The sequence below is a fragment of the Cladosporium halotolerans genome, assembly GCF_011745625.1.
Source record: "Cladosporium halotolerans strain TM138-S3 chromosome Unknown Sca4, whole genome shotgun sequence".
Lineage (NCBI taxonomy): Eukaryota > Fungi > Ascomycota > Dothideomycetes > Cladosporiales > Cladosporiaceae > Cladosporium > Cladosporium halotolerans.
In genome coordinates this window covers 418,634-445,711 of record NW_027191455.1, presented here as the reverse complement: position 1 = coordinate 445,711, position 27,078 = coordinate 418,634, and the positions used below count along the sequence as shown (strand labels likewise).

The 27,078-nt window shown below is 54.6% G+C and overlaps 11 protein-coding genes across 11 annotated transcripts; 7 read left to right on the top strand and 4 right to left on the bottom strand.

Moving 5' to 3' along the window:
* Positions 1–164: 164 nt before the first annotated feature.
* On the bottom strand, positions 165–719 carry WHR41_01618 (uncharacterized protein; the record flags this gene model as incomplete). Its single annotated transcript, XM_069370224.1, has 1 exon — positions 165–719. One exon carries the CDS (start codon positions 717–719, stop codon positions 165–167), a length of 555 nt encoding a protein of 184 aa, XP_069232864.1.
* A 483-nt stretch (positions 720–1,202) lies between these two features.
* Positions 1,203–5,432, top strand: WHR41_01617 (uncharacterized protein; the record flags this gene model as incomplete). Its single annotated transcript, XM_069370223.1, has 3 exons — positions 1,203–1,407; positions 1,561–1,791; positions 1,849–5,432. Exons 1-3 carry the CDS (start codon positions 1,344–1,346, stop codon positions 5,430–5,432), a joined length of 3,879 nt encoding a protein of 1,292 aa, XP_069232869.1. The 5' UTR covers positions 1,203–1,343.
* A 106-nt stretch (positions 5,433–5,538) lies between these two features.
* Positions 5,539–8,383, bottom strand: WHR41_01616 (uncharacterized protein). The gene is made up of 2 exons (XM_069370222.1): positions 7,999–8,383; positions 5,539–7,866 (listed from the first exon to the last, which is right to left on the bottom strand). Exons 1-2 carry the CDS (start codon positions 8,326–8,328, stop codon positions 5,638–5,640), a joined length of 2,559 nt encoding a protein of 852 aa, XP_069232868.1. The 5' UTR covers positions 8,329–8,383; the 3' UTR covers positions 5,539–5,637.
* Positions 8,384–9,051: 668 nt separating this feature from the next.
* On the top strand, positions 9,052–9,447 carry WHR41_01615 (uncharacterized protein; the record flags this gene model as incomplete). The annotated part of the gene is made up of 1 exon (XM_069370221.1): positions 9,052–9,447. One exon carries the CDS (start codon positions 9,052–9,054, stop codon positions 9,445–9,447), a length of 396 nt encoding a protein of 131 aa, XP_069232867.1.
* Positions 9,448–10,667: 1,220 nt separating this feature from the next.
* Positions 10,668–10,901, bottom strand: WHR41_01614 (uncharacterized protein; the record flags this gene model as incomplete). The annotated part of the gene is made up of 1 exon (XM_069370220.1): positions 10,668–10,901. The coding sequence occupies one exon, from the start codon at positions 10,899–10,901 to the stop codon at positions 10,668–10,670; it is 234 nt and encodes a 77-aa protein (XP_069232866.1).
* Positions 10,902–13,809: 2,908 nt separating this feature from the next.
* On the bottom strand, positions 13,810–18,479 carry WHR41_01613 (uncharacterized protein). Its single transcript, XM_069370219.1, has 3 exons — positions 18,088–18,479; positions 14,536–17,959; positions 13,810–14,482 (listed from the first exon to the last, which is right to left on the bottom strand). Exons 1-3 carry the CDS (start codon positions 18,094–18,096, stop codon positions 14,376–14,378), a joined length of 3,540 nt encoding a protein of 1,179 aa, XP_069232873.1. The 5' UTR covers positions 18,097–18,479; the 3' UTR covers positions 13,810–14,375.
* A 652-nt stretch (positions 18,480–19,131) lies between these two features.
* WHR41_01612 (uncharacterized protein) lies at positions 19,132–20,190 on the top strand (the record flags this gene model as incomplete). Its single annotated transcript, XM_069370218.1, has 1 exon — positions 19,132–20,190. One exon carries the CDS (start codon positions 19,132–19,134, stop codon positions 20,188–20,190), a length of 1,059 nt encoding a protein of 352 aa, XP_069232872.1.
* A 747-nt stretch (positions 20,191–20,937) lies between these two features.
* On the top strand, positions 20,938–21,891 carry WHR41_01611 (uncharacterized protein; the record flags this gene model as incomplete). Its single annotated transcript, XM_069370217.1, has 1 exon — positions 20,938–21,891. One exon carries the CDS (start codon positions 20,938–20,940, stop codon positions 21,889–21,891), a length of 954 nt encoding a protein of 317 aa, XP_069232871.1.
* A 978-nt stretch (positions 21,892–22,869) lies between these two features.
* WHR41_01610 (uncharacterized protein) lies at positions 22,870–23,792 on the top strand. The gene is made up of 2 exons (XM_069370216.1): positions 22,870–23,158; positions 23,219–23,792. Exons 1-2 carry the CDS (start codon positions 22,942–22,944, stop codon positions 23,752–23,754), a joined length of 753 nt encoding a protein of 250 aa, XP_069232870.1. The 5' UTR covers positions 22,870–22,941; the 3' UTR covers positions 23,755–23,792.
* Positions 23,793–24,017: 225 nt separating this feature from the next.
* On the top strand, positions 24,018–24,688 carry WHR41_01609 (uncharacterized protein; the record flags this gene model as incomplete). The annotated part of the gene is made up of 2 exons (XM_069370215.1): positions 24,018–24,049; positions 24,103–24,688. 2 exons carry the CDS (start codon positions 24,018–24,020, stop codon positions 24,686–24,688), a joined length of 618 nt encoding a protein of 205 aa, XP_069232636.1.
* Positions 24,689–26,252: 1,564 nt separating this feature from the next.
* On the top strand, positions 26,253–26,855 carry WHR41_01608 (uncharacterized protein; the record flags this gene model as incomplete). Its single annotated transcript, XM_069370214.1, has 1 exon — positions 26,253–26,855. The coding sequence occupies one exon, from the start codon at positions 26,253–26,255 to the stop codon at positions 26,853–26,855; it is 603 nt and encodes a 200-aa protein (XP_069232637.1).
* Positions 26,856–27,078: the final 223 nt, after the last annotated feature.

Sequence of the window (27,078 nt, the reverse complement as noted above, 5' to 3'; positions counted from 1 at the left end):
TGAAAAGACGTTAGCATTCTTCACTGTGTATATCCATTCATTCAAACATTTATAGACCCGGACAGTAATATCTAGCTTTGTACAACAAGTCGAACAACGTAAAATGTGACTCTAACCCAAACCAAACATCAACCGTAACGCCACGCCCACATCCTTCGTCCCCATCAAATCCCATGTGCCTTAAAATATTCCCTCAGCGCCAAATCCGCCAACGCCCCTCCGAGCACCAAATCAACCAAACTCCACCGCGGCCCCAGCCCCGCCAGACTCCTCGCAACCATCACCCCGCCGCCCAAAAACATCCCCGTCTCAACGTGACTCCGCGCCTGCTCCTCGTCCCGTCGCCGTTCGCGCTCGTGCGACCACCGCGGGATCGCGTACCGGTACTCGACGCCCGCGGCCTGCGCGAGCAGGATCGCCGGCACAGCGAGCAGGGCGCTGCGGTGCGCGGCGAGCATCGTCGGTTTGTTCTGGAAGGGGTTTGCGTGCGCGGTCCAGCCGAGGGAGGGGAGCTGGCGGAAGTAGGCGAGGGTTGAGGCGGCGAGCACGAAGGGGGCGGCGTCGACGGATGTGGCGGGGAGGTCGAGGCGCGAGGTCCAGGCTGGGGCGGTCGTGAGATGTTTGGTTGCTGAGGCGCCGGGGTAGGGGTGCCAGTGGTTGTCGGTGGGGGTTTTGAGGTTCCAGTAGAAGAGGTAGGCGGTTAGGGGTGGAGAGGACATGGTGTGGTGTGGAGAGTTGTGGGATTGAAGGCGATGAGGTCGGAACTTCGCGTTTTGGTAATCAGGTGCAAGTGTACCAGGATGTATTGAAATGAACTCGAAAGGTCTATTCTCGCTTGTGATTGAATTAATGAGGCAGTCTGTTTGAATGAAGGCTTCCGCAGTGGAAGGTTGCAGGCAAGCATGTGACTTGTCACTTCTGTGCTAGCATCTGAAATGTTAAGAAGTAAGTCCGAGGTTGCTCGTGATACAATACAAACTCAACAATTATTATGTTTCTGCATATGCAATGCACTTGACTACACCAACATCCCACCGAGATCGCACGCCGGACGATCAGCGAAGTCAATGATAACATCGGTCTCGAGCATCGAGCTAGCAACAGCTCCAGGTAACCTTAACCCTGACCCTAAATCCACGTCGGCAACTCTCCACCAAGGCAAAGCACAGGCCATGCGACGTCGCGACAAGCGCAACTGCACCCTCTCGCGACCGCGTCCCTGTGGTATACCGCAGTGTCCATTTCCTTTCCTGCATAGCCTGCATCGCGAGTAAGACCTGTACTGATTCGTGTCTTTTCTTCGTTATGGCAGGCTTGGCACCCGGAGCGACGCGTACGTTGTAATGTCGGCGAAACGAAAGAAAGGCACACCATTTAACCCCAAGCCTTCGAAGCGCCTCAAGAGAGGTGAGTCGAGCCGTAGACCCGAGATTGTCGCGGGTTGAGTGCGGCGAAGTATGGGTCTGCCTGGTTGCCTGCCACTTCCCGCTCGCTTCGTCGCCTTGCCTCCGCCAACCTTTGCACTTGGGCGCTTGAGAAGGCGTGCTCACATTCCTCTAGCCTCAACTGAATCATCGCCACACCCGCACGGAGACTTTGACGACGAAAAATTCTACAAAGTCCGCACTGTCCTTGAAGAGCGCGGCTCTCACAAGAATCGACAGTATTTGATTGATTGGGAAGACGACGAGCAGACGGGCGAGAAATTCGAGCCTACCTGGGAACCCAGGGAGAACGTCAACGAAGAAGCTCTCGCGGATTGGGCGGAGCAAAAGGCTGCCAAAGGCAACGGTACGCGTTCCTTGATTGTTAAACTCCGCATCCCATGCCGCTTGCTGAGTACTACAGACGCTCGTACAACGCCTAGCAACGGTTCTGAGCGTGCTTCAGTGACACCGGTCAAACCGGCCGTGAAGCGTGGTAAGGTAAGGACAGTGGTACCTAGCTCTTCCCTGAGCGAGACCACCCCGGTATCGAAAAGCAATTTCGCGGAGATTCCGGCAGACTCTTCTCCTATTGAGATCCGAGAGAGCCCAGGAGCACACACCGCGCCACTCTCTCAGAATCAAAGGGAAGAGTCGCTATTCGTCACTGAGGAGAACTCGCCAAACCTCCCAAGTCAGGATCTCGCTATCGTGCAGTTATCAGCTCCGCCATCGAGTTATCTGGATTACGATACGGTTGCACTATCTCAGGCTCTCTCCCCGGCCTCTTCCCCTGGTGGTCACTCGCAATTCCCGCAGTCCACAGCCTCTTTCGGCAACAGCGGAGAATTTATCGCAGTCGCGGGTACAGGCCAAAAACAATCGTCCGTCTCTAACAATCCAGATAGACAGTCATCTGGGAGGGTTGTTCCAGACTCTCAAAGTTTCCAGACCTCATTAGGCCTTGAATCGCAGAACAAGGACGAGACTACACAAAGCACAGAAGATAGTGCCGGGCAGGCAGGTGTCCAGGTTGTGAGTGAATTGCAGGCTGTTGCTAGCGCACAATCTGCCGAGCAACCGCTTTCACAGCAGCATCTTGAGCCAAATCACCCACCGCAGCAAAGCACCTCCAACTTGAACTCTGACGGAATCGCGGCTCCTGTACACCCGGAGCAGCCAGTATCTTCTTTCTTCGAAGAGGCCGGAGCATCGGTCGAACATCGCACGCCCTCGTCACGCCCAGCTGTCGGAAAAGAGCCAGAGTCGCTCAGAGGACCATTTGGCGATTCGCATCGAGCTATAGTAGTACCTAGTGGCACGTCACCAGTCTCACCAGCTTTTGCGTTCTCCAGTCAATTTGCGACACAACCCTCGCAACATCAAGCTTCTCAAGCTCCCAACCCGCTCGCAAAATATCACTCGCCCCCACGGCAGAGCACAGAAACAGAACCTTCGTTCCCCTTCGAGACGCAAGTGATCCCTGCCGATAGTCAGACACCGTCGAAAATTCAAACTGGACACTCGGCATCTACCCCCGGCCATCCATTGTCAACTAGACGCCAGCATCCGCTACTGGATACATTCGAGACACAACCCAGAGCAGTCAGCCTTCCCGTGCAGGATCACTCGACTTTCAGCCAATTTCCATCCGTTCCTTCCCGTGCTTTAGAAGACCTTGGGGAAAGCGCACCACGTCGGCCTGCGATCCCATCCACACCGACCAGACCATCTATCGGACGATCCTACAGCATGGACCACAAAATTCCATCGTCTGAGCCGGCTAACGAACTCCATGCGAGGCTGAGAGCCGCACGGGCGGAACGTAGGAATCAAACGCCATCCATAAACTCAGCCGATGTCACTCCGGCAAAGCCATCCGCTGTGCCTCCTCGGCTCAACGCAGAGCTCGCTGCTGAAAGCCCTGCCCGGCTGGGTTCGCCCGAGTCTTCTCGTAACGGCGGTCGATCTCCGTCAGCTGTCCCTGCAGCGCTTCCGGTCCAGACCGTTACTCAAGAGGAAATGAACACTTCAGAGCGATACCCGACGCTGGTGCCACAGGAGAAGGAAAATGCTCTACTCCGAAGACAGAGCACGATTACCGGAACCGCATCAAAGGAAGCTTCTAACACTGGTAATTATGTGCACTCGGTTCCTATTGCCCTGTTGGGCCACCAGCGTGATGCATATCCGACTATGATTCAGCAACACAAGGAAATGATCGAGCGGTTTCTCCATACTAGCCAGCCCATTGACGATCTTGCCGTCGAGATCGAGACACTAGTTGAGCGACTGCGGCGCATTGTTGTGCACCCGGATCTGGACAATGTCGAGACTCTCACGCAATACGAAGTTCCTCCACCGGCTCACGCGAAATGGGCGATCGATTGCAGCGCCAAATTCGGATTCCTGAAACACCTCATCGATGAGCTTAAAGATAAGTCCTCATCTATCGCAGTCATTTGCCAGCCCGGACAGCTGCTTTACATCTTGGAGAACTTTCTGCTCGGCTTCGAAGTCACTTGCTACAGAGCCGATACGGGCAAAACCACTAGTCATGAATCATGCTCGCTTACGGTCAATATCATGGCATCCAACGAAGATATAAGCCCTGATTCGATAGATGTTGACGCTGTAATCTGTCTGGACAACTCTGCAGAAGCTGGCGGATCAGCTCTTAAGCTTCTACAGGAAGGCAAAACGAAGAAGCCAGTGATGATGGCGCTCGTAGTGCCTAGCACCGTGGAGCATGTTGAGCGATGCCTTTCGCCCAATCTCACCCAGCAGCAGAGACTAAGGGCAACGATGCACGGAATATTCGATCTGAGATACGACGCTGGGAAGCTAGAGCACAGCCAGCTTCCTTCCATTGAATCAGCAAAGGTCATTGCAGGCTTCATTGCTAATGGCGAACCTGACAAGGAATGGTGTATTGCTCCGCTTAGTATGCTGGAGAATTTGGACAGCCAGACTGAGAGCGACATTGACGTCCCACACAGTGAAAATGCAACACACGCTGGCGACAAGCGCTCGTTCGAACTTCCGGGTAATGGAATAGAGCCAGAGTCGTTCAAGCGCCCCCGCCTTGAACCCAATGGAGCTCAGGAGCATCCCATCACCATCAACCCGCTGGAACTTGATATCTCGCACGTCAGCGACTCAGTCCCCAAGACTAGCAACCCAACGATGACGAGTTCTGGCCCGGAACAGACCGATGACCTTGCCGAGATCAATAAGCGTCTCCAGACACTCCTTCTCAAGACCCAAACCCAGCTGGCCGACCACCAGCAGGCCCTCAGCGACCTGCAGTACCGCCACGAGGAACAACGAAACGATATCATCGAGCTGACTAAGAAAAACGACGACGCCATCGACACCGCCCAAAAAGCCGTAACCCGCATGTCCGAAAGCGCCGCAACCCTCAGCGCCCTGCGCGCCGAAAACCGCTCCCTCAAAGAGCAACTCAAGGCCGCGACCGACGCGCTCGCCGACCACTCCGTCCCCGAGCGCGCCGCTCTGGAGCAGAGCCGCATCGCACTCGCGCAAGCGCAGAGCGAGAAAGAAAAGCTTGAGAACCGCCTCCGCACGCAACAGCACGACCTCGACTACGCCCAGGAGATGTACCAGACCGCCTCGCGCTCAGCACAAGACTCCGCGACGACCAACCGGGATCTGGAGAACGAGCTGGCGCATGCGCGCAACCGCGCCGCGGGCGAGCAGGCGCGCGCGAAGCAGATGACGCTCGACGCGCGGGCGCAGAACATCGAGCGCGAGAACAAGATGCTGCAGGCGAGGGTCAGGGAGCAGGCAGAGACGCTGGCGCGGAAGGACAAGGAGCTCATGCAGTTCCGCGAGGCGTCGAGGGGCAGGATGGGCACGAGGGGGAACAGTGTGCCGCGTAGTCCGCGCGTGCTGAGCCCGATGAAGCATGTGGGTGGCGGGAGCAGGCAGAGCAGTCCGGCGGCGGGGGAGTCGAGGGGGAAGTGGCATCCGTTGCGGCAGGGTTGAAATGCGGACGTGTCACGACGTACTGGGTGTTGAAGGCGTTTAATTATTTTTTCCTTGGAAACTCGATAGATCGATTCGCTTTCACGGAAGTATCCCTTAGATGAAGTAGAAGGTAGACCACATCGACTTTTTGGCTATATCTCTATCACACCTTGCTCATCCACGCTCAAAATGGGACGAACAGAAGTCTAAGCAACCGTCACCTCTACTTCCCCTGCGCAGCAACCCACCCCTCGTGCAACTTCCTCTGCCTCTCCCAATCCTTCCTCAACTTCTTCGCCCTGCTCTTCGCAACCTCCTTCCCCTCCGCATCCGCCGTCGGCAGTCCCTCCGCGTCCCAAGCGCTGAACTCGCTCGTCCTGAACATCTCCAGATGGCTCAACTTTCCTTTCTCGAGGCGCTCCTTCTCCGCGGCCTCCGCATCACGCTTCGCCTTCTCCTTCACCGCCGCCTTCGAAGCGGCCATCTGCTCGCGGTCCGCGCGCTCCTGGCGCAGAGATGCTGAGAGCGGGCGCACGAGCGCCGGCTGGCCCTCGCGGTCTTCGAGGTAGATGGATAGGTTCCACAGCGCGGTGTCGCGGAGGTGGTCGCAGGCGGCGAGGTAGTCTTTGGGCGGGGCGGAGGAGGCGGAGAGGTCGAGGAGGCGGCGCTGGAAACCCGCGTGCGCGGTTGCGTAGGGGTTAGAGGCGTCGGTGGGCTCGCCGGAGAGGGCGCCGAGGGAGGCGATGTCGACAGCGCCGGCGATGGCTTGCTCGCGGACGCGGTCGCGGAGGGAGGCCAGAGGGTAAATGTGGGATTTGGCGTCGTCGGGGATGTCAATGCCGGACCAGCCGATTTGGGTGGGTTGCAGCGGGTGGCAGTCGAGGCCGAACATGTGGACTTGTTCGGTGAGCCATTGGGCGATGGCGATGGAGGTGGTGTCGGGGACGGAGGAGGCGGAGTTGTAGGCGGTGATGAGGTCGGAGATGACGCGCATGGCGGTCGGGGTATCGAAGGAGTCGCAGAGGGCATCATGGAATTTCTGGCTGGCAGTGCTGAGGTTCTGGAGAAGGTCTGATCCTGCGCCATCGTTGCCGTTTTGCAGGGACAGGCCGTTCATTTGGGCCTCGGTCGAGCGCTGCTGGATATCCCGCACGCGAATGAAGAAACTGTTGACCCTCTCCTCCCATGCCACACCAGCCTTGACGACCTCTCCCGTGATCTCGAGACCATCCCTCCAGTTGCCGAGGAGGAAGACAATGCGCAATCCGCGAGGCGTCCAAGCTCCTTGAGAGATGGCCTCGCGGATTGTGGTGAAGTTCTTCAGACTCTTGCTCATTTTGCTTCCTTGAATGCTCAGGTGACCCATGTGCAGGAAATAATTGACCCATTGGGCATGCGGATCCACCTTGTCCTTGCCGCACCAGTAGGCTTCGGACTGTGCCAGCTCGTTATCGTGGTGAGGGAAAGACAGGTCGATACCACCAGAGTGAATGTCGAAGGTCTTGCCCAGCACGTCCGAGGCCATGGCTGAGCATTCAATGTGCCATCCGGGCCTGCCTTCACCCCACGGCGATTCCCATGATGGTTCACCAGGCTTCGAGCTCTTCCAGAGCGCAAAATCTGCGCCAGAACGCTTGAAGCCAGTCTTCTTCGTCGAAAGCGAACCCTCACCATCGGCCTGAAGTTCCTTGTCGTTACGGTTCCAAGGCTCCAAGCGAGCATACACGCCTCCGTTCTTCTCCCAGTTGCCGGTGTCATAGTACACCGAACCCTCATGCTCGTAAGCATACCCGTTGTCCTCGATTTGCTTGACGAAATCAACAATCTGCGGCCCGTACTCCGTCACACGGGTCAGCTTGTCGGGGTACAGCACGTTCAGGGCCTTCATGTCGTCGAAAAATCGTTGCTCGTATTTCTTCGTAAGCTTCGTGAAAATCTCGTGATCCTTGCCTTGGACAGAAGTGCCGTACAAAGAATCAATGTATGGCAGCAGAACACCGGAGGCTTTCAGAGCAAAAGCACTCAGTTCTTTCTGCTCTAGCTGCAATGCCTCGGCGGCGGATCTTGTGGTGTTCAGGTGCATCTTGACTTTTGCTTCCTTGTCACCAGGAGGTGTGGCATCATTCGCGACAGACTTGCCCTTCAAGACGTGTCCGTATGCGCGCTCCACCTCGTTCGCAAAAGCCTCGGGCTTGACATCGGATGGGATCAGAGGTAGGTTCTTTTGGAGGTACGCTGTGAGTGCCTGCACTGTTGTTTCCCTCACATCCTGATCGACATCGGTGTGCTTGGCGAGCCACTCCTCGAGCAGGTGCTGCTGTCGCGCGGCAAGGATGATTTTGTCGTCTACGTCAGTGATGTTCATGACGAAGTTCACGTCGAACTTGAAGTAGTCCTTCAAGATGCGGCGAATGATATCGGTCGAGACATAGTTGCGAGCGTGACCTAAGTGCTGGGATCAGCGGATCAGTTGTTGTCTCAAGTATGATAAGACACCGCGCAAACATGTTCAAGGATATGATTCCTCCGCAGCGATTTCCCTCTTCCCCTTTTCATACTATAATGCGACACAAGGGGAACATACAGCATCGTCGTATACCGTCGGCCCGCAAGCATACCATCCCACCTTCTTTCCCTCGCGATCCAGCGGCACAAACTCATTTTTATTCCGAGTCAATGTGTTGTACATGCTTAGCTTCGGCAGCGTTTTCTGGACTGATTCGGATGGCTGGGGAGGAGGGCGCCATTCTGCCTGGATTGTCGCCATTTTCGCTGCTTCGAGCTTATTTGTGGTTGTGTATGCTGGCGCACGATGTTTCGCAAATCGTAATCGCGGGCCAGGGACCGGCGCTGGTGCAAATGGTGTTCGGAGAAGGAGAAATGGACGCGTGAGCGATCGAAGGAGCGTGGTCATGTATTCCGAGCAGAAAGGAGACAGAGGTGTGGTGTGGATCTGGGAGGGCTGCTCTGCTATAGGCGCATACGGCAGCAGCAAGCAGCGACTCACACTCACAGTCAGAGCGCGCGCTCAACTATAGGGCGGGTCGCGGCAAGGCCCGAGTCTCCGTCCCGTTGCCGCAGCAGGGCAGGGGACTACGGGGAGGCTTCGACGCCTTGCTGTATCGACCCCGCCATACCACCTGCAGCAGCTCCAAAACACGGCCGTAAGCCACCGGCTGAATACGATCCATCCGACGGCCGTACGACGATACCTCCCATCACCGCTTGCCGCAATCACGGCTTGAACAGTGTATGTCAGCAGCTCGCAAACCTTAACGATACGTCGGGCCCGGGGTTTCGGTATTTGCTGACCCCCTCAAGCCCTAAAGAATCGCTTGGAGCTCCCTTCTTCGCAGCTATTGTAATGCAAGCCTCATCGCGGCCCAAAGACGCCTTCAACGTTTGATAACAATCAGTGGCGGGGACATTTTTACTCCGTGTATCCGGTATTTAAGTCAAGTAGCTGCTCGCCTTCCCACCTCATTTCATCGTTTCCACTCCCATCCGGTTCTCGACATCAACAAAAACTGCAAAACCAACATTCTTAATCTCAAAAACCACACCACCGCAAAGATCCTAGCTTCCCCTCACCTACACCCACCCAAAACCACCACCAAAACATAACAAATACAAAAAAATGGACGCTCCCACCCTCGTCGTCGCCGCAAAACTCACCTCCATCACCCTCTCCCTCCTCACCTCCGGCTACGGCCTCTTCGCCTCCCAAAACATCCTCCCACGCCTTCTCTCCGAGCCGCCCCGCGTCTCCACGCCCCTCTTTGCGCACATCTTCCGCACCGGCGGCATCTTCGTTGTGCCCCTTTCCATGACCTCGACCGCCGCGAGCGCCTATCTCGCCTACGCCCTGCCGCTGGAGCGCAACGCTTGGGGCGCCGCGGCGCTCGCAGCGCTCGCGACGATGCCGTGGACGGGGCTCGTGATGCTGCCGGGGATTAGGAGGCTGATTGAGATAGTGAGGATGAGGGGTTGCAAGGGAAGAGTGAAGGGAGTGGGGAGCATTTGGGGTTGTTGAGGGCGTGGACGAGGCAGAATTATATCCGGGCGTCCATGTTAATGGTGGCTGGGCTTTTTGGGTTGGTGACTGTGGTGAAGGTGTGAGGTTGCGGGGGAGAGGGAGGGGACTGGGAGAGTTTTGTTGGTTGATTAGCTGCTTGTTCGATTTGATTTCGCGAGGCTTTCGAGTTGTGTCAATGGTAAAATGTGGTATAGCCGGGTAGTGGTCCACCAATTCAGTTCAGAGCGATCGCTCCATCCAACGATCCATCAATTATGAGTTGGCCCTTCGATTCACATTTTTTCGGATTGTGCTTGATTGACGACTTCTTCTTCCTACCGACCAAAAACCATCTGAGCCACCAGTATCGTAATCCAGTCGCGCAAGAATTTTGCGGCAACGCCACCGCAGTCTCTGAAAAAAACCACTAGCGACAAGCACAAGCACGAACGAGCACTTTTTCCCAAGCTGTGGCACGATCAACGTTGGATCAACCCAGCCCATCGCAAGGGTCCGCCCTCTGGGACCATCGACGACCTTCGTTGAAAGGTAACACCAGCTCATTTCTCTATTAATAGTATGCAAAGGACACGGAGACATGCTTTCCAAGTACAAAACACCAAAAGCGAACAGGAATACACGCTCGATTTCTCGCCTAAGTCGAATTAGTGGGCGAGTGGATAATCACGTGATAGATGGGCAAGATTGAAATATTAGGATCGTAGAGAACGGGATCAGTGATGTCCTAGTGGTGAACGGTATGATTCAGGCCCTGGGCAGACTTTAGAAAAATTGCAAGATTCCCCAGCCCGCAATGAATTTGTGACCAGACTTGCTAGCTCGAAGTCACACTCCGAGATTTTTTGTTTCCAGAATAGCCAAGCTAGTGATGGGTAACAACGCAAGTGATTGGGCGAAAACGATGAAGTTTGGTTCAATAGCAATCAATTCTGCTAATCATCATCTCTAGTGGTACAATAAAAGCCGCTAGAATAGCTCGAGGTGGGGAATCTAAAAATCCTCGCTCACCATAAGATCCCAATAAACAAAAACGCCTAATTCCAATAATGCATCGCTAATAACACATTCGTGTCGGAGAAACACCACACAGTGGCGTGAGAAAAATTCGTGATGTCGCTAAACTTCTCGAGTAATAAAACAAGCGAACTCGTAGAAATCGTTACCAAGGCACGCTGCTGGTGATCGTAGTGGGGAAGCAGTCATGAATTTGCTGCTTTTTAAGAGGAAGTCGAGTCGATGGAGTCATCCTTCTTGAGGGAGGCGACGCTGCGGCCGGAAGAACGCCTCTTGGATGATGAGGTAGCGGTCTCAAACTGTTGCTTTGTGTGTTCATGCATGAGCTTCTGGTAGGAAGTCATAGCCTTCTCGGGCTGGTTGAGGTCGAAGTTCTGCGCGAAGTGGTCGCGGGCGACGACGGGGTCGACATTGAGGTACTCGATGGAGCCAGACATTTTGTTGGATGTGAAGTTGGTGGCTTAAGCTTTATCGTTCCTGACGAGAGGGGAGACCGTTACTCGGAGATTGTTGTTCGGAGACTTGGGAAAAGTTTAAATGATTTATGTTTGCGCTGGATTTGTTGTACGAAGGAAAAGAGAAATGTTCACGGACGAGAGAGACGTCTCTTATGCCTACTCGTCTCAAGCATCAGAAGCTCTACGTCAAGTGGTGGAAGGTGCCCTGCGTCGGGAACCACAAAAGATCAGCGCCATGATGTCGCCCAGATCGTCACCGACGCCGCCAAAAAGGTCAGTCCAGGGCTACACAATACACGGATGGCGTAACCGAAGCACGGAGGTCTCTGCACTGGGCCGTCGTTCGGGGAAGCTGTAGGGTTTGTGTTGTCAGACGGGCACCGATCCAGTTTGCCGGCCCACTTGCTCGTGCATCGATGGACTGCAATATGCGCGATTTCCCCGGCAAAGGCCGAGGGACCTGGAGATCGAGAGGCCGCCAGTGGTTCAGGGTCTAGCTGCGAAGCGGCAGAGCGACGATCTGTCCGTGCAGCCATGGCGGCGAACGGCCGACTCGCGTAGAGAGCGCGGGGAAATAATATGAAGGCCGCATGCAGGGTTGCCCTGCGGCTCGCTTGTGACAGGCGGCCGGAAGCACGCGACGCAAAGAACTGCGACTGATTAGATGAGACGGAAGACGATTTACAATGTGATGAAAGTCGATGGGTTGCTCGGAAAGCGACGACGACTCGCCGCACCGTGCCCGCGCGCGATAGACCTATGCGAACCCTCTCATTGGAAGGGCAGCGGCGTGTGCGCAGGTACGAGCTCAATTTTCAGCGCAGGAAGTGAAGTCGACACGCCCTCCAGCGACCACAGCGGGAACAAACGACGTTGTCGCCCCACACTTGCCGTCATGCCGATCGCGACCCTGCATTTCGGGCCCACGGGCGAGAACGCTGGGGCCAGTCCAAGTGACGACAGTCCTGCCTTCGTCGCAAGTCGGACGTTTGCCTGGAACAGACTCTGCAATAGCGCACACAGACGGGCGATGGCACGCGCGCGTGGAGGTCATGCAAACTCTGGATGCGACCGCTACCAGCGGGCATGTCGGGCAGGCGAGAAGGTATGTCTTCCACCATGCCACCAGGCGCCTGCCAGAGCCGTCCTGCAGCCACCCGCCAGCCATGCCCATCGAGTGCCGCCCTCGAGGCGCCATATGACGCATGTAGAGGAGCTGGTACCATGTAATCCCAACGCGCGACGGACTTCCAATCTATGTGTATACGACGAACGCGTCACCGCGCTCAAATGGTTGAGATGGTGGATGCAACATCTGGCGCGTCCTCGCTACTATTTGCATGTCGCATGCGCTACCTTGTCTCGCAAGCCGTCTCGCTTGTTGCCTTGTTGCTCGAATCAAGCGCCCTATACATACGCGGCCTGGACAACCAATCCGAACACAAGACTTCACGGGCCCTGGAATTCACCCTGGAGGGAGCAGATGTCAATCTTCACGCACGCGATCGTCGCCAGCTGTTCACGCCGGCATTTCGTCTGATCCGCGGTCGACGAATTTTCCGTCAGTCCCCGAACCGACCCCGTCACCACAAAGCATTGCTCTAGTTCTGTTGTTCGCGGCACCATGTCCAATACCGTTTTCGGGCATTTGGCTGGATGTCTTCTGCAGCGCGCCCCTGGAGGTCCGGAGCGTCACCTCGCAAACTTCACTCTCAGCCGTCCTTGGCAATCAGATCGGTCGATACGATCCAATCATCGTTCGATGTCCTCCCCGAATCCTCCCCTCCCCTCCACACCTGCATTATTATCCTGCTGACACAAGGGCAAGGACTTGCATTTCACTGCTGAATCAGACTTTATCGCGATTGCGAATCGAGAATCGCCAGCTGAACACTCCTCACACCAGACAATTCCCCATTTCAGAACATCTCTCCGCTGCGTCATCGCCAAATGTTGAATCGCGATCATTCCGGAGACTATGCCACCTCGACATCATCGCATCAAAATCGTTCGCTTTGCCCTCTCGAAAAGCCGCTTAGGCCATGGGTCAAACGAGGTGTCTCGTGTCGAACGGCTGTCTCGATTGCGGTCATATCACCTTACGACTATTTTCGGACCGAACACGCCGTGCAGCTATCGCCACGGCCAGACGGCCTTTCTTCCCGAACAGTCCTAGCCGTCGCGTCTAGACTTCTTGCATCACCGCGAAGTATGTCTGCGCCTAGTCTCAGCAAGTAAACTTGATACTCCTACGCTCCTCCGTCACAGTGCCCACTTCGAGCATCACCGCTTCGATCCATCGATTCTGGTCTGTCGAGATCACGGGCGATGAGAAAGCGCAAGGCTCCTAGCTTATCGCCATCGAGAGTTGGTGTTGATGACCCTGCGCGGCGACGTCACCCGGCACGCGATCGAAGTTGCTGCTCGATCACACAGTCGTGTGCTCGATTCCCTCGTCATACGCAGTCTCAAATCGAGAGCTCTGAGTGCCTTCGTCCTTTGCTATTGCTATGGTCGCTTGCGATTGCTGTGCTATGGGACCTGGAATTTCGTAAACCTTTTGTGACGAGCCATAAGCCCCCATCCCAACGACGCATGGTCTTCGCGCCAGCACCGTTCTTGTGATTCAGTGATCAATTAACGATAGATAACGTACCTGCTCGCTAGCTTCAAAGGACTCTATCACACGTTTTCAATGGAAACGCCGCACGCATCAGTCACATTACTCTCGATAGACACGATGGCAAGTATACAGCAACCAGTCGCGCAAACGACGTAGCCTTGCATCAACGCCATGCACGACTCGGCGGGATTCCGCAACCAATGACAAAGTTGCACGTATCTGGGCCTCAGGGTGATCGTTCACGAAAGCAGTAGCGGCAACAAATAGAGGACAAAAAATCAGACTCTCAATACGCACTTCTCGCGCCCTACCCCTTTCGCTCTCACCACCGCAAAAGTAATATAGTGCCTGCCGCGGAAAAGAGCCAACAACAACCACAGCACCCGCCACACCCACGTCTAAGTCTCTCCTCTCCTCTCCTCTCCCTTCTCCGAACGCCAAGCCAAGCAGTAAATAAAGAACATAAAAATGAGAAACCACCCGCCCCTCAATGTGCCTCGTCTCGGCTCTCCCATCATGTGCGTGATTCCGCTCGTGGCAAGAGCGTTTGCTTCCCGTCGAAAACAATGCCAACCATCCCAGCCGAGCTCGTTTTCCCTACCAACACGCAGGCAAGCTTACCCGCAACGTATCTTATGTATGCAAATGCGATCGCAGCTCTCGGCCCACCCTCAGGCCCACCCGATCAACCCTGCCGGCAGCGCCCTGTACAACTCGGTCGGCGCCCGTTGCTCGCGCGTCGAGGCCTAGGAGGCGGGACGTCGTGCCCCTGTGAAAGATAGATGCGTTTTACGAAAAGCAGAGGGCAGTATCTGATGCAGCGGAGGCGTCTACCGGATGTTCAGGCTCTCGTACTTGACCCAGTTGCTGCGGTTGCGGTTCGGGTGCTCGAGGCCGAGGTGGTCGTCCTGGCTGAGCTTCTCGGAGAGGATGTCGTCTGCGCATCACGTTAGCTCACCAAAAACTCCTTTCATCGAATGAAGTACTCACCATCCTCAACCCAAACCGGCCGGCTGTAATTCTGCCCGCCCTTGACGACCGCGAAGCGGACCTTCTCGAAGTTCTTGCCCTTGATGCCCGTGCGCTTGCTCAGGCGCTCCTTGGTCTCCTTGAAGACTTCGCCCTCGCGCATGGCGAAGATGAAAGGCACCGAGTGGTGCTTGCTGGGCTCCTTCTCGAAGTGGAAGCACCAGAGCGGGCGGTCGCCCTTTTCGGCGTCGAGCTGCTGCTCCTCCTCGGGCACGCGCTCGGCGTAGATGGTGAGGAACTCGTTGAGGGCGACGACGGAGTGGGTGAGCGGGAGGACCTTGTAGACCTTGCCGCTGTGGGCCTCGTAGAAGCGGACCTGGTCTTTGACTTCGTCGGGCAGCTGGGCGCGTTTCTGGAGCTGTTCGAGGACGTCGGCGAAGGTGGATTGCTTGGGCACGAGGATGTCGTAGGTGGTTTCCTGCGTGATGCCGTTGGAGAGCCAGTTGATCTTGACGTTCTTGCGCTGCTCGAGATCCTTCAAGCTCATTTCCAGGACTTCGTAGTACAGCTGGTCGGTTGCTTGCGCGGGTTGGTAACCGTACCCGTAGCCACTGGTTCCGAGTAGGATGCTTTGCACGTTCATTGCTTGCTGTGGTTTGACGATTGCTCTGGGCTTGCCAGACTGAGCGTTGACGGTCGTGAAGCGCAAGAAAGACTGGTCCACAGGTGCCGTGCTGACTGAGGTCAGGTGTTCTGCGACCTTCACTGCGAGCGTTTCATAGCTGTCTTTCTTCGAGAGGTAGAGACCGAACTTCTCGTCACCTTCTTGTCGCACTTGCATCTCCTGCGGCAGGACCGTCTTCGGTGTGAAGTTCACGAACACACGGTTAATGAGGTAGTCATAGAAGTCCTTCGCGTTGAGTTGAGCCGTGGGTGTCGTCTGGCGGATTGCGCTCGCTTCGTTGTCGCTGAGGTGACGTTGGAAGCAGATGATATCGCCGTCCTGGATTTCGGAAGCGTGCAAGGTCTGCTTTGGTTTCATCTGCTCCACGTAGTTCTGCTTAATCTCTTCGTAGAGCTCGAGTGCAACACCGGGTTCCCAGCCCATGAGCTGTAGAATCTGAGGGGCAAGATCTTGAACCTTGTCGGCAGGGCTCATGTAGATGTGGCCCATACCTTGAAGATTCTGGTGCTCAATATCGAAGTACTTGAGGAAAATGATGATGGGTTTCTGTGACTGCTGCGGGACGGCTCCGTTGACGGCAGGCGACGAGGGGACCGAAGGCTGAACATCTTGCCACACAGCTTCACCAGCCTCGTTTCTGACCGTTTCTTCCATAAAGACACGGAAGCCTGAATTGCGCGTGCCGAACTTTTCCGCGGCCTCTTGGAGGGTCATGTCCTGCCATGCCAGAGGGTGGTCTGGGCGAACAGTACCATTCTGGCGATTAACCATGACCCATGGTCTGATGAGGTCGGCTTCTGCGCCTTCTTGCTGAGCGATGTAGTTTGTAAAGTCCGAGACTGTCATGCTTTTCAGCAGGCGATGGACCTTAGGTGCTGCAGGCTCAACCTCGGGATCAGCAGTCCAAGGAATGAGGTCAGTGCCCTTGTAAGACTTATAACTCGACTCTGATGCCACCAAAACCTGCATATACAGATGGGCTTCCTCGCGATCCTTCTTCCGCTTCTCAGCGAGCAAGCGCTCCTCCTGCATCTTGGCAGGCAGATGCGCAGGGGGTTCAACCTCATTGTCAGGAAGCAAGACTTGGTCCAATCTGCTCTCGCGAATGTATACCAGCATGTAGGCGTTGTTCGAGCGTTTGGTAGACCATTGTCGGGTGTAGGGATTCTGCCCTTTGACGCCACCGTTCATACCATTCACGCCGTAGTCACCACCAAAGTTCTCCTCGATGGCTTCGCGTTTCGTCGCACGCGTTACTCGATCGTCATCAAACCGGAAGAATTCCCCGTTCTTCTTCGGTTTCAAGAAGGCGTAGTAATGCCCAGCGTTGAGGTCACCGGAGTGCACAAGAACGCCGTGCAGGTGGTAAATATAAGGCTCCGACTTGTCTACCGACTCCTCCAGGTAGGGTGAGCAATCCAGAACTTCCGGGAATTCATAGCGGTCGTTAACCTTCGTCATGGCATCCCGCATAAAGTCGTATTCGAAACGCTTCAGCTGCAGGTGTAGTACAGCTGGGAAGCTTTCGAAGATCACACCCTTCTTCGCATCCTGGAGACCGTAGCCTTCAGCTGCATATTTATTGTCGCCTTCAAGAATCTCCTCCTGGATGTAAGTCTTGAAGCTGTCGGCAACACTCTTACATCCACCAACGTTTAGTTGCAGATCCCAGTAGTCCTCGGTCCTGCTGCTCTCGTAGTCCACGTTGATGCATCTAAGATAAGTCTTCATCTTTCCGATGAACATGTCAGGCAGAGCTTTCTCAGCCGCCGTGCCTTTCATGCGCGCCTCTAATTTCTCCATGAGAATGCGCGACAGCTCTTGCACGTCTTGTTGTTCGAAGATTTGTCGGCTCTCCCACCCGAATGAGTGGGTGAGCTCCTGGGTCGAGACGGCTGAGCTGTCAGATTGCAGACGGAAGAAAAGTCTCTGCAATGCGTATGCGGATGACGATGCTGCGCGATCTTGGTCTTCAGCAGTGGGTATCTGGTACACGGCCTTCCTGAAAGCGCCGGTCAAGTAAAGCGATTGAAGAAGAGAGTTGAGATAGCAAGTTGCGCCTTGGTTGCGCAGACCGACCATGCCGGTCTCCTTCTTGCTGTCGTAGTTGACAAAGTTGTGCCAAAGGACACCTGTGGGATCCTTGAGCACCCGCACGTATGCGGTGACTGTCGCGCATTCGTTTTCGACAAGTGGACGATCTGCGCCATCAAATCTCGCGGCAAATATCCTATTCTTGTCCGCGAATCTTGTGAAACCCCAGTCGCCCTCATCGGCGGTGAAGCGGTGGTTCGCCTCATGGTGAACGTATAACGAGGGATCGTTCGTGTTATGAAGTACAAGCATGAATTGAGCACATGCGTACCAATCCTCGGGCGGCTTCTCGTCCGCGAAGCCTTGCTCCAAGTAGAATGACACGCTTTCCGAGGCAGCGTTGCCAGCTGGGAAGAAAAGTATCCGCCATGGGTGTCCAGCGCATTGGAAAGTAGGGCTGTGCGAACGCTTGGGAAGTTGCCTCCAGTTTTGAATATCCCATGTGAAAACAGCTTCTGCCTCCGTCTCGTATTCCGGCAGCGCCGGCATAAACCGCTCTTTCATCGCCTCGTGGTCGTCGGCCATGGGCGGCGCGGGCTCGGTGGATGGTTCAGCGTCTTCCGCCATGCTGTCGCCGTCGTCGGGCGATATCACAGCGACGTTTTCGTCAGTCGGAGTCAGGCGTTTCTCATCGTAGTCGGAGTCGAGCAGCATATCACTGCCAAGCTGAGATGATCCGTGTCAGCATGTGTGCAAAACGAAGAGCCGTTCGTAGAGGTCCTCGCGCATAGTAGCCTGCGCAAGAGTGCAGAAGTCTGAACGCAGACCGGCGCGGTGTCTCGGAAACAGCTTACCTGATCCATGGTGAAGGCAGTGTCCTGTGGCTTGCCGCACAGCGTTGGCGCAGGCGGCAGTGGTGTAGCACGGGTGGCCGGAGTGCGTGGAACACAGCGGGTGCTGCGACAGGCGCGCCTAGACTAGCAGTCGGCGGGCAGGGGAATGGGCGGAGGAGTCGTAGTTTGCAGTGATGGACAACGATCCAACGGAACGGCGGCAGTGGCAGTGCGGGAGGGCGCAGTGGTAGCAACAACTCGAAGTTGAAATCGGGAAGAGGGTCAGGTACGTCACAAACAGGCAGGCAAGCAAGAAGCCGCACCGCCGCACTGCCGAGCCACGTGCCTGGGGTGTCTGCTGCTATGGGGATCTTTCACGCGCAGACACGCGCCGGCTGCTGTTGTAAATCTACCGATACGTATTCCTGTAGAGCTCCAAGGCACGATTGCAACGATGTCGCCCGTACCTGCTTTCAGGCAGCATTCTTTGCCTTGCTGTCCGCTCTGCCCCGCTGTCTTGGCATCACTTCTGAGGCTTTGCTTCGCCGGCGTTGAAGCCTGATGTTTCCTATAGCATTTCGTCGTGAAGTCAGAAAAACTTATACCTCGTGGTGTGAAACGAGCTTGATATTGGAGACGAGCTGAGCCGCCGCGCATCTCGTCGTCTGGACTTCGCAAGGACTTTATCCCTGGTCGACCTCTTCCCGCGAGCGCGATAAGGATAAGGAGCTCTAGACAGGGTATCCCATCGGACCGCTCGCCAAGCAACGAAACATGTTGCTTGGTGGCAAAGAAGCAGCAACATGGTCTTTCAAGCTGCTCCGACTACCTGCTTCCCTTCGCGTTCGATCCTACAGCGCGGCTGCGGCAGCAGCTAAAGCTCCTTCACCGCCACCATGGCGACCTGCTTCGATTTTGGACGACTGGGTACAACGCGAAGCAAGACCTATTAGCTTGCGCCAACTCACTTTCTTCGGGCGGACCTTGACGGAATCGCGACTGATCAGTTCGGCCAACTATGTTCGTCTGGAACTGCCAACCCGACTGGCACACAGGCTGCGTAACATGCAGACACTGCCATATTCAGCGCTGACGAATCCACACATCAGCTACGTTTACGAGTTGTACTACACTGCATTCGAGCGACTACGAAAAGTCCCGGAAATCACTAGCGTGGACGACAACGACCGGTTCTGCGAAATCGTTCAATCCTGCTTGCGGGAACACCTTAGCGTGATTCCGCGACTTGCTATGGGTGTCATTGAGATCCAAAATACAATCTCAAGCGAGGAATGCGATCGATTCATGACGACGCTCTTGCGCTCGAGAATCAGCCGGAGAGTGATTGCCGAACAGCATCTGGCATTGACTGAAACGTTTCACTCGCCCTGGCATTTTCCCAACGCCAAAAAGTCGACCATAGCACCTGAAGACGAATTTGTCGGTGAAATCTTCCTCAGATGCAACGCCAAAGAGATCGTGGAGCAATGCGCGACAACAGCACGCGACCTCATGTCCAAGGCGTACGGCCCCAAAGTCAAAATCCCTGAGGTTGTGATCAAAGGCCATCTCGATACGACGTTCCCCTACATCCCCTCACATATCGAGTATATGATCGGCGAGCTTCTTAGAAACAGCATGCAAGCCGTGATTGAGCACCCAAGAGATCCGACTCCGCCGATAGAGGTGCTCATCTGTGAAGCGGCGCAACATGTCATCATCCGCATCTCTGACCAGGGCGGCGGCATTGACCGCGAGATCTTACCGTATCTCTGGTCTTTCGTCAAAGGCCCACGCCGTCAGACCCGACTGCAAAACCTCGAGCGTGTGCCGAAGCTAGCCGGGACTATGCAAGAGTTGCGCTACGCCGATCCGGTGATGGCAGCCGATGTTGAGCGCCACGGCGAGAAGCGCAGCTCTTCACTGTCGGCTCTCTCAGGTAGACAGCCGGATTTGCGCCTTGGGATGGGCTTGCCTCTCAGTAGGATCTATGCGGAATACTGGGCTGGCTCGCTTGAAATTCACAGTCTTGAGGGTTACGGCATTGATGCATTCTTGCAGATCTCGAAGCTTGGGAACAAGAATGAGGTCTTGAGTACTCGGGCTGCTATGGACGCAGTGTGATTTACCTGAGCACTGACCTACAGGGGTACTATCTGTATGTCTTCGTAGGATGCCCGAAATCTATGCAGCCAAGCCAGTTTTTGGGGACACAGAACCACCTGCATGAATGATGAGTTTTTGCAGCAGACCCGGCGCATCGTGGCTTGCATTTCAGAGGGCAATTGAACTTGCAGGTGGATCCTTCCATCAAAGGAGACAATCTTCGGATAGCTATCAGCGCAGGTGCAAGCCCCTGCCTTCCGGTGCGCCTGCCTTGATTGCTCGATGGAGTCATGTTAGTTACGGCTGTCGCAAAGCGTCTCAAAATGCGGAAGAGCACCACAGCAATTCACCGTTTAGAAGACTCGCCGCTCGCCTACTTGGCTCTGTGTTAACACGCTTCGGAGTGACACAATACCTTATTACCTTATCACTGTGCATTTCCTATAAAATCGAAACGCACAAACCCAAAATATCAATCCGAGAAGAATGGCAAGCACCCAATTCGTCGATCATCTGCTCTCACACCTCAGTGTCCATGTGTCCGGTCCGCCGAATCATTCCCAGCCCCTCGAGCTATTCTATCCGACCTTGCGCAACTACCGCGGAGATCAGATAAGGGCAGTGCCGAGCGACTTAGCAAGAGATGGGTACGCAGTGGTGCAAGACAAGGATATCATGTCAATGTGGAGGCTTCCAAGTGTTGTCGCTGCGTACGAGGTATACTTTTAGGAGAAAGCTTTCGAGACTGCTCTGGCAGGGGAGGCCATGGTCACAGCTGCAGAAGCTTTCTCTGCGGAGAACTCGCATCATGTGTTCGATAAGCACACCCTACTGCATTTCCGCAGCTACATTTCAGGGCTGAAAACGCAGCCGATCACGATTTCAAAATGCGGGCTGGTGGGCGATATGATTGAGTCGTACGCTGCGGCTTGCGTCGAGTCACCAGAGCTGCGCTCTTTCACGTGGGCTCGCTCAGTGGATCTATTGCGGTCTACGCTCAATGACTTCATTAGCACAAAGGAATTTTTCTTCCACCTTCCCGGCCATATGCCTTTCGTAAAGGCTACTTTCTGCCATTCGACCCTCCAATCCCCGACTGAGCTGTCCGTGGAGCTGGTTTTTGACTGGAACCCGCTACTTATCGAGTTTGACGGCCTTCAGAACGTCTACCACGAGAATCGCGCCTTCGCACTCAAGCCTTACCTGTCGGAAGGCTTGCTAGTCGAGTTCGACACAGAATTCGGCTCTCTGCTACCTTGGGACGAGCGTGAGCAGCAGTTCAAAGGCCACTGGCCGCCCATCCTGGCTTCGATGGCTGGTGCAGAACGGCTGGAGTCATTCACCATGCCGCTCAACATGACTGCACAAGCGACAATGTCTTTCCCCGGCAACATGCTGTTTGAGCGCACCATCCGACTCGCCATACCGATCACGATCAAACGGAAACCAGAGACTTGCAGCGGCTATGCCGAGCAATCTGACAGCCCAGCTGTGAGAAGACCGGCTTACTCATACACCACTATGTCACCGTTGAAGCTTTCCTCGACCAACACGACTCCTTTGGCCACTTCGCGGCGGTGGGACGCACAGAACGATGGCCGGACTGGAAATCCTCCCAGCTACAAGGAGATCAGTGATCTTCTGAAGCGAAAAGCAGAAGCCAGGGCTGGGCCCACGTCGCCTTTGAGATTGAATTCTCTTTCTTTGGCGCAGCTCTAGGAGGCTACTGTGCCGCTTCCCCAAGCGACAAGCGTCGAGTGCTGGGCCATGAACGTGACTACTCCCGAGAATTTGAGCCCGGAAGAAGGCCAAGAGAGGACTACGCAATCGCAATCGGAGAGACAAGCGTTGCAGCCAGCATCTGGGAACCTGAAGCGAAAGCGATCTGAGAAGGGCAAAGATGATGACGCGCAATCTGATCGATGCACACCCACGCACCCAAAAGGGTCCGGAGATGAGAATGACATTCATGCCTGCTGCGGCAGCTTCTCTCCTCCTCGCTTCGACACACCAACGGGGAGTCGGCGTGAAGCTTTCAGCGCCCATTCTTCTTCGAAAATTCCGAGCTGTCTTCTCACTGGAGATGCAGGCCGTCGACCCCTCCACGAACGCGCAGGCGGCCGCTCCTCTACAACCATCTCCTCTTACCGCCTCACGAACTGGCGGGATGCGCCTAAGCGGCTGAATGAGGCCGAGAAAGATGCGGTGCAGCGTGGTATCCAAAAAACTTACCGGACGTTGCTGGAAAGGCAGGAGCAAGAGGAGGTGAATGACGCGGACTCTGAGTTAGCTGAGGATAGTGAGAGTGAGGAGGATGAGAGTATGTCTGATCATTGAGGCTGCGATCCAAGAGCTGGGAGCATTGAGGATGGGAACTAGGCATTCTTTTTCTCAAATAAGTGAAATCATGGAGCTGCGCATGGTGTAGCACTCGGCGTTCTACTTTATTATATATACACTCGTCCAGAATCAAAGGCTCATTCTAGGTTGTTGATCTCAATGATCAGTAGCCGTAGAAGCTATAGGCAGTAGCCACCATGGTGTAGAAGCAAATCAGCGAAAAGATCCTATCAGATAACGGTTACCTTGATCAAGTGACGGATGTTGATACTCGTGAAACAAGCACATGTCATGAAGCTTCCCCATCCCCGCCAAGCCTGAAGTGACACCTCACCTCTACCAACGCGACTTACTCTCAGGCCACCCAACGTTAATGCTCTAAACAAAACCAATTGATCGCAGCTGAGCTGCGCAAATCACACTTCCAACATGCATTCGACGGTGGTTCGCGTCCAGAATGTCTTCGGCTTCTTCACATCCGCCGCGTTCGCAGTCGCGGCCGCAATCGCCGTGAGCGTGCTGCTCATCCCGCAAGCGCCTAGTGCTAGCCTGGAGCTCAAGAACGTGCAGGTCGTCAAGGGCAGACCGCACTATTACAGCACGAAGAGAGAAGAATACGCGCACGTCAAGTTCGACCTGGATGCCGGTACGCGTCGCAAACAACATCCTCACACCCATTGAATAACACCACTGACTCAAGTCGCAGACCTGACCTCCCTCTTCAACTGGAACACTAAGCAAATCTTCCTCTACATCACCGCCTCTTACCCCTCCTCCTCGCCCTCCACAATCCCTCCCTCCGAGGCCGTTATCTGGGACGCCATCATCCCCGCCGACAACGCCCCTCTGCACCCCAACACCTACGTCCACCCGACACCCAAAGGCGTCAAGCCGCCAAAAAACAAGAAGAGCAAATCCACTAAGCGCGGCAAGCCGTACCCCGAGGGCGGCAGCCCTGGCATCATCAAGCTCAACTCACAGAAGCCCAAGTATCAGATCACGGATGTGAAGGGCAAGATCGCGGAGCGCGAGAACGCGACGCTGACGCTGCACTGGAACGTGCAACCGTACGTGGGCGCACTGGTGTGGGACAACAGGCAGACTTGGGGCCTGTGGAAGGGCTTGAAGGGCGGCAAGAGCGAGGTGTTTTCCTTCCCGAGCTTGAAGGGCAGCGAGACTGTGAAGCAGGCGGATCTGAAGACGGAGACTGGTGGGGAGAGGAATAGAGGTAGCCCTGCGTAAATCGACATTCGAATAATCATGAAAGCCTTGTTATTGCATTCTCCCGTAAGGCAGGTCTCAGGTCTTTCGACACACTAGTCACTCACGACCGCATTGCACTGGAAGTAGTGCGTCTGGCCTCGTTGGCCTAATGCACATTCACTAATGAAGAAGGGAGCAGACCCGCCGTGCATCGCGCAGTAGGAGATCGACATCTATCTCCCACTATGTTACAATACAGCAAACCGAGACAAGTAGCTCTAATCCGCAGAACGCAGCTTACAATGGAAGCGAAGCCGGCAATGAAACGCCGGAGGTATGTCTGCCACGGTCTCGTTGCACTTTTACTGTAGGCTGACGGCCATCTAGGCTCGACTTCAGCGACACAATACTCATTCACGCAGGCGAGGCATCGAAAGCTTTCATGATCCATAAGGCCGTCGCAACCAAGTCCTCCAAACTACTACACTCACTTGTGTCGGACGATCTAGAATCAGCTCGCGAGAAGGGCATCGTGCTGAGGGACATTAGCGCCGATGCATTCGAGGGATACCTTCACTGGCTTTACACCTCCGAAGTCCTACCTCAAGAGGATAACACTTGCTTCTTCGAGCTAGTCGAGCTCTGCATTGCAGGCGAAACTCTGCAAGATGACGCCTTCTGTGTCGACGTCCTCGAAGGCATAGTCGCCATGCACAAGCAAACTAAGACGGTGCCAGGCTGGAACGCTGTGCAGCTCGCGTGGGAGCGGTCGCTCGCAAGCAGTCCGCTTCGAAGGAGCATCATGGACATCTGGGGAGAGGTCCCGCTGTCGTGGTCACTTGATACTCTCAAGAAGGAGCATGGGTATCCGAGAGAATTCGTCATCGACTTGTTTCAAGAATGGGCGGAGCGCTGCGCGAAGAAAGGGGTGCTTTCTACTGATAGCGTTGGTGATCCGCAGGGTGAGAGTTAGGGCTATGGCAGCACTGAATGACACTTATTAGTGTGCATGTTGACAGCATCTGAGCTCGGCATTTCTTCTCCACTCGATGTCCTCTACGTTGTGAGCCAGGCTATGTTCTTTGAACACACTGAATCAACGATTAGAATAAAGCCTGGTGGGCAAGCGTACACAAGATGGCCATTTACGTCTCATCCGGCATTCACGTGGCGCGAAATACTGCACACATGGCACTGGCTCATTGTCACTTTACTGAATACCTTGGTATAGTGTGGATGACTACCTCCCGTTCGGGTTGCATCTGTCATACTTCTCCCGCCACCTTGTCTCTTGCTACCCTCTCTCCCACCACCCTCACTTACACTCTACACCACCAGTACACCCGTACACAGTCGAGCAGCCCTTCTTGCAATGGCATCCGCACCTGCCGAGGTCGAGCGGTAAGTGCATAATGAAACATCGAACCGACAAACATCTAGTGGATATCAGCGTTGATATGGACGAAACGCTCATCATTTACGCCGGTGAAGAGGAAAAGCAATTGACGATCCACGAGCACACTGTCGCCAAAATTCCCAGAGCGATCCGGCTCAGTATTGCCCGGAAGAGATCTCGCGGGATTCGCCTGCGAATCGCTTCCAATCACAAAGCAAGCACTCTCGAGACCTACTTGTACTGGCTTCACGATTGCAAAATCATAGTGACCGAGCATACGGACCGCCACTGGAATGAGCTGCTGGAGTTGCACAAGTTGGGCAATAGCGTGAAGGATACCAAGTTTTGCAATGCCGTTTTGGACAACATGGTGTCTAGAGTACCTAACGATATTCCCAGCTACGAATCGACTCTGTGGGTGTGGAACGAGACACCTAGCAACTCTATATACGGAGGCTCTTCCTATGGATGTGGTGTACAATTGCGCCCACCAAGGCGATCGAGACCTTCAAGGATTACCCGGACGACTTCAAAGTCTTTACTACGGAATACTTTGGTCATATGCAGGAATTGCATAATATGGATAGGCCCAAGCTCAGCCGGTGCAACGTAAAGCACTTTCTCAATAGTGATCTGAAGCGTTGGAGCTCCATGATTGTCCAAGTATCGGTCACACCTCGGATACATCTACTGTGATGCTGGTGGTATTAGTGGTATGTCTAGCGATGATCTTTTGGAGATCATGAGTGATTGCTCGATCAAAGAACTGTCTTTCGGGAGCGACAGCACCATGGTGTATTCTAGCGTTATCACCTGCCTTTCAGGACCAGCATGCAAGCATTCTGTAACTGCTCCTAGTGTCTAATGAAACCTTCACGTGACAAAGGAGTGTTCATGTGACACAATTTACTTCATCATTCACATGGCTTGCAACAAGTGTAATTAAAGTTTCACTCGCTTCTCAAGCCGCCACTCATCTTTATCTCAATTTTACCTCAACTCCTCGTCGAAGATCTGAACAGACTTGAATCGATATTGATAACGATGGCAGAACCGCATACTAAGCGCCAACGGTATGCATACAGCATCTAGAATCTGGCTGCACCTAGCGTCATGCATAGCTAACGATAGTAGTCTCAATATGACAGAGACTTTCACCGTCTCAGTTGGGCCAACAGAAAAAGAGTTCACCGTCCACAAGAACATAGCGACTCGTTCTTCGAAGTACTTCCAGGCTGCTCTGGCCAAATGCTGGAAAGAAGGCTGCACAAGCCGGGTAGAGTTATCTGAGCACGATGAAGGCTGCTTCGAAGGCTATCTGCAGTGGCTTTACACCAGTGAAATCACATTCGCCAGCAAGCCGGATGTAGGGTTTCAGATTTGCCGGCTCTACATCTTGGGAGATTATCTTGGTGACCAAAAGTTCTGCAATGCGGTCATCGACCGTGCAATCTCAAGGTGGATAAACGACAAAGTAGCCCTAGGCCTACACGCTTTTGAGCTTGTTTGGTCCTCTACACCCGACGACTCCCCATTACGCACGCTGATTCTTGAGATGATATCCAACCTCACCCTTACCAAGATGGTCAAGAGCTTGAAAAGCCATCAGCATTGCTGCAGCAAAGACTTGATGCTCGAGTATCTTACTCAAATGGCCACCTCTCAACAGCTGAGCCGCAGTGTTGGACTCAAAGACAATCAAAAAAGGCAAATTGGTGAAAAGCTGAAACGTTCGGTGTCTTGAAAGCATGGGAAACTTGTACACTAACCTGGAGGACTTTCACAAGCTCTAGGAATTTCGGCAGTGACAGCGTTTCGAATCGGAAGCAGAATCGTGGGATCGAGGAAGGGATTCTCCGAGACGAAGTATTCCGCAATGAGTTTGGCGAGACATGGTCTTCCGCCAATGATCTTGAAGAAAGGTCCAGCTCTCATGATTCGTCATTAGGTCTCCTGTTTGACTTGTG

What these genes read in the sequence shown, in the direction of transcription:
- WHR41_01610 (XM_069370216.1), top strand. Translation starts at nt 22,942, where the DNA reads ATGCATTCGACGGTGGTTCGCGTCCAGAATGTCTTCGGCTTCTTCACA. An exon ending in CAAGTTCGACCTGGATGCCG is followed by an intron (nt 23,159 to 23,218) that starts GTACGCGTCGCA and finishes CTCAAGTCGCAG; the next exon opens with ACCTGACCTCCCTCTTCAAC.
- WHR41_01616 (XM_069370222.1), bottom strand. Translation starts at nt 8,328, where the DNA reads ATGACCACGCTCCTTCGATCGCTCACGCGTCCATTTCTCCTTCTCCGA. An exon ending in CGACGGTATACGACGATGCT is followed by an intron (nt 7,867 to 7,998) that starts GTATGTTCCCCT and finishes CGCTGATCCCAG; the next exon opens with CACTTAGGTCACGCTCGCAA.
- WHR41_01613 (XM_069370219.1), bottom strand. An exon ending in GCCGGTTTGGGTTGAGGATG is followed by an intron (nt 14,483 to 14,535) that starts GTGAGTACTTCA and finishes CGTGATGCGCAG; the next exon opens with ACGACATCCTCTCCGAGAAG.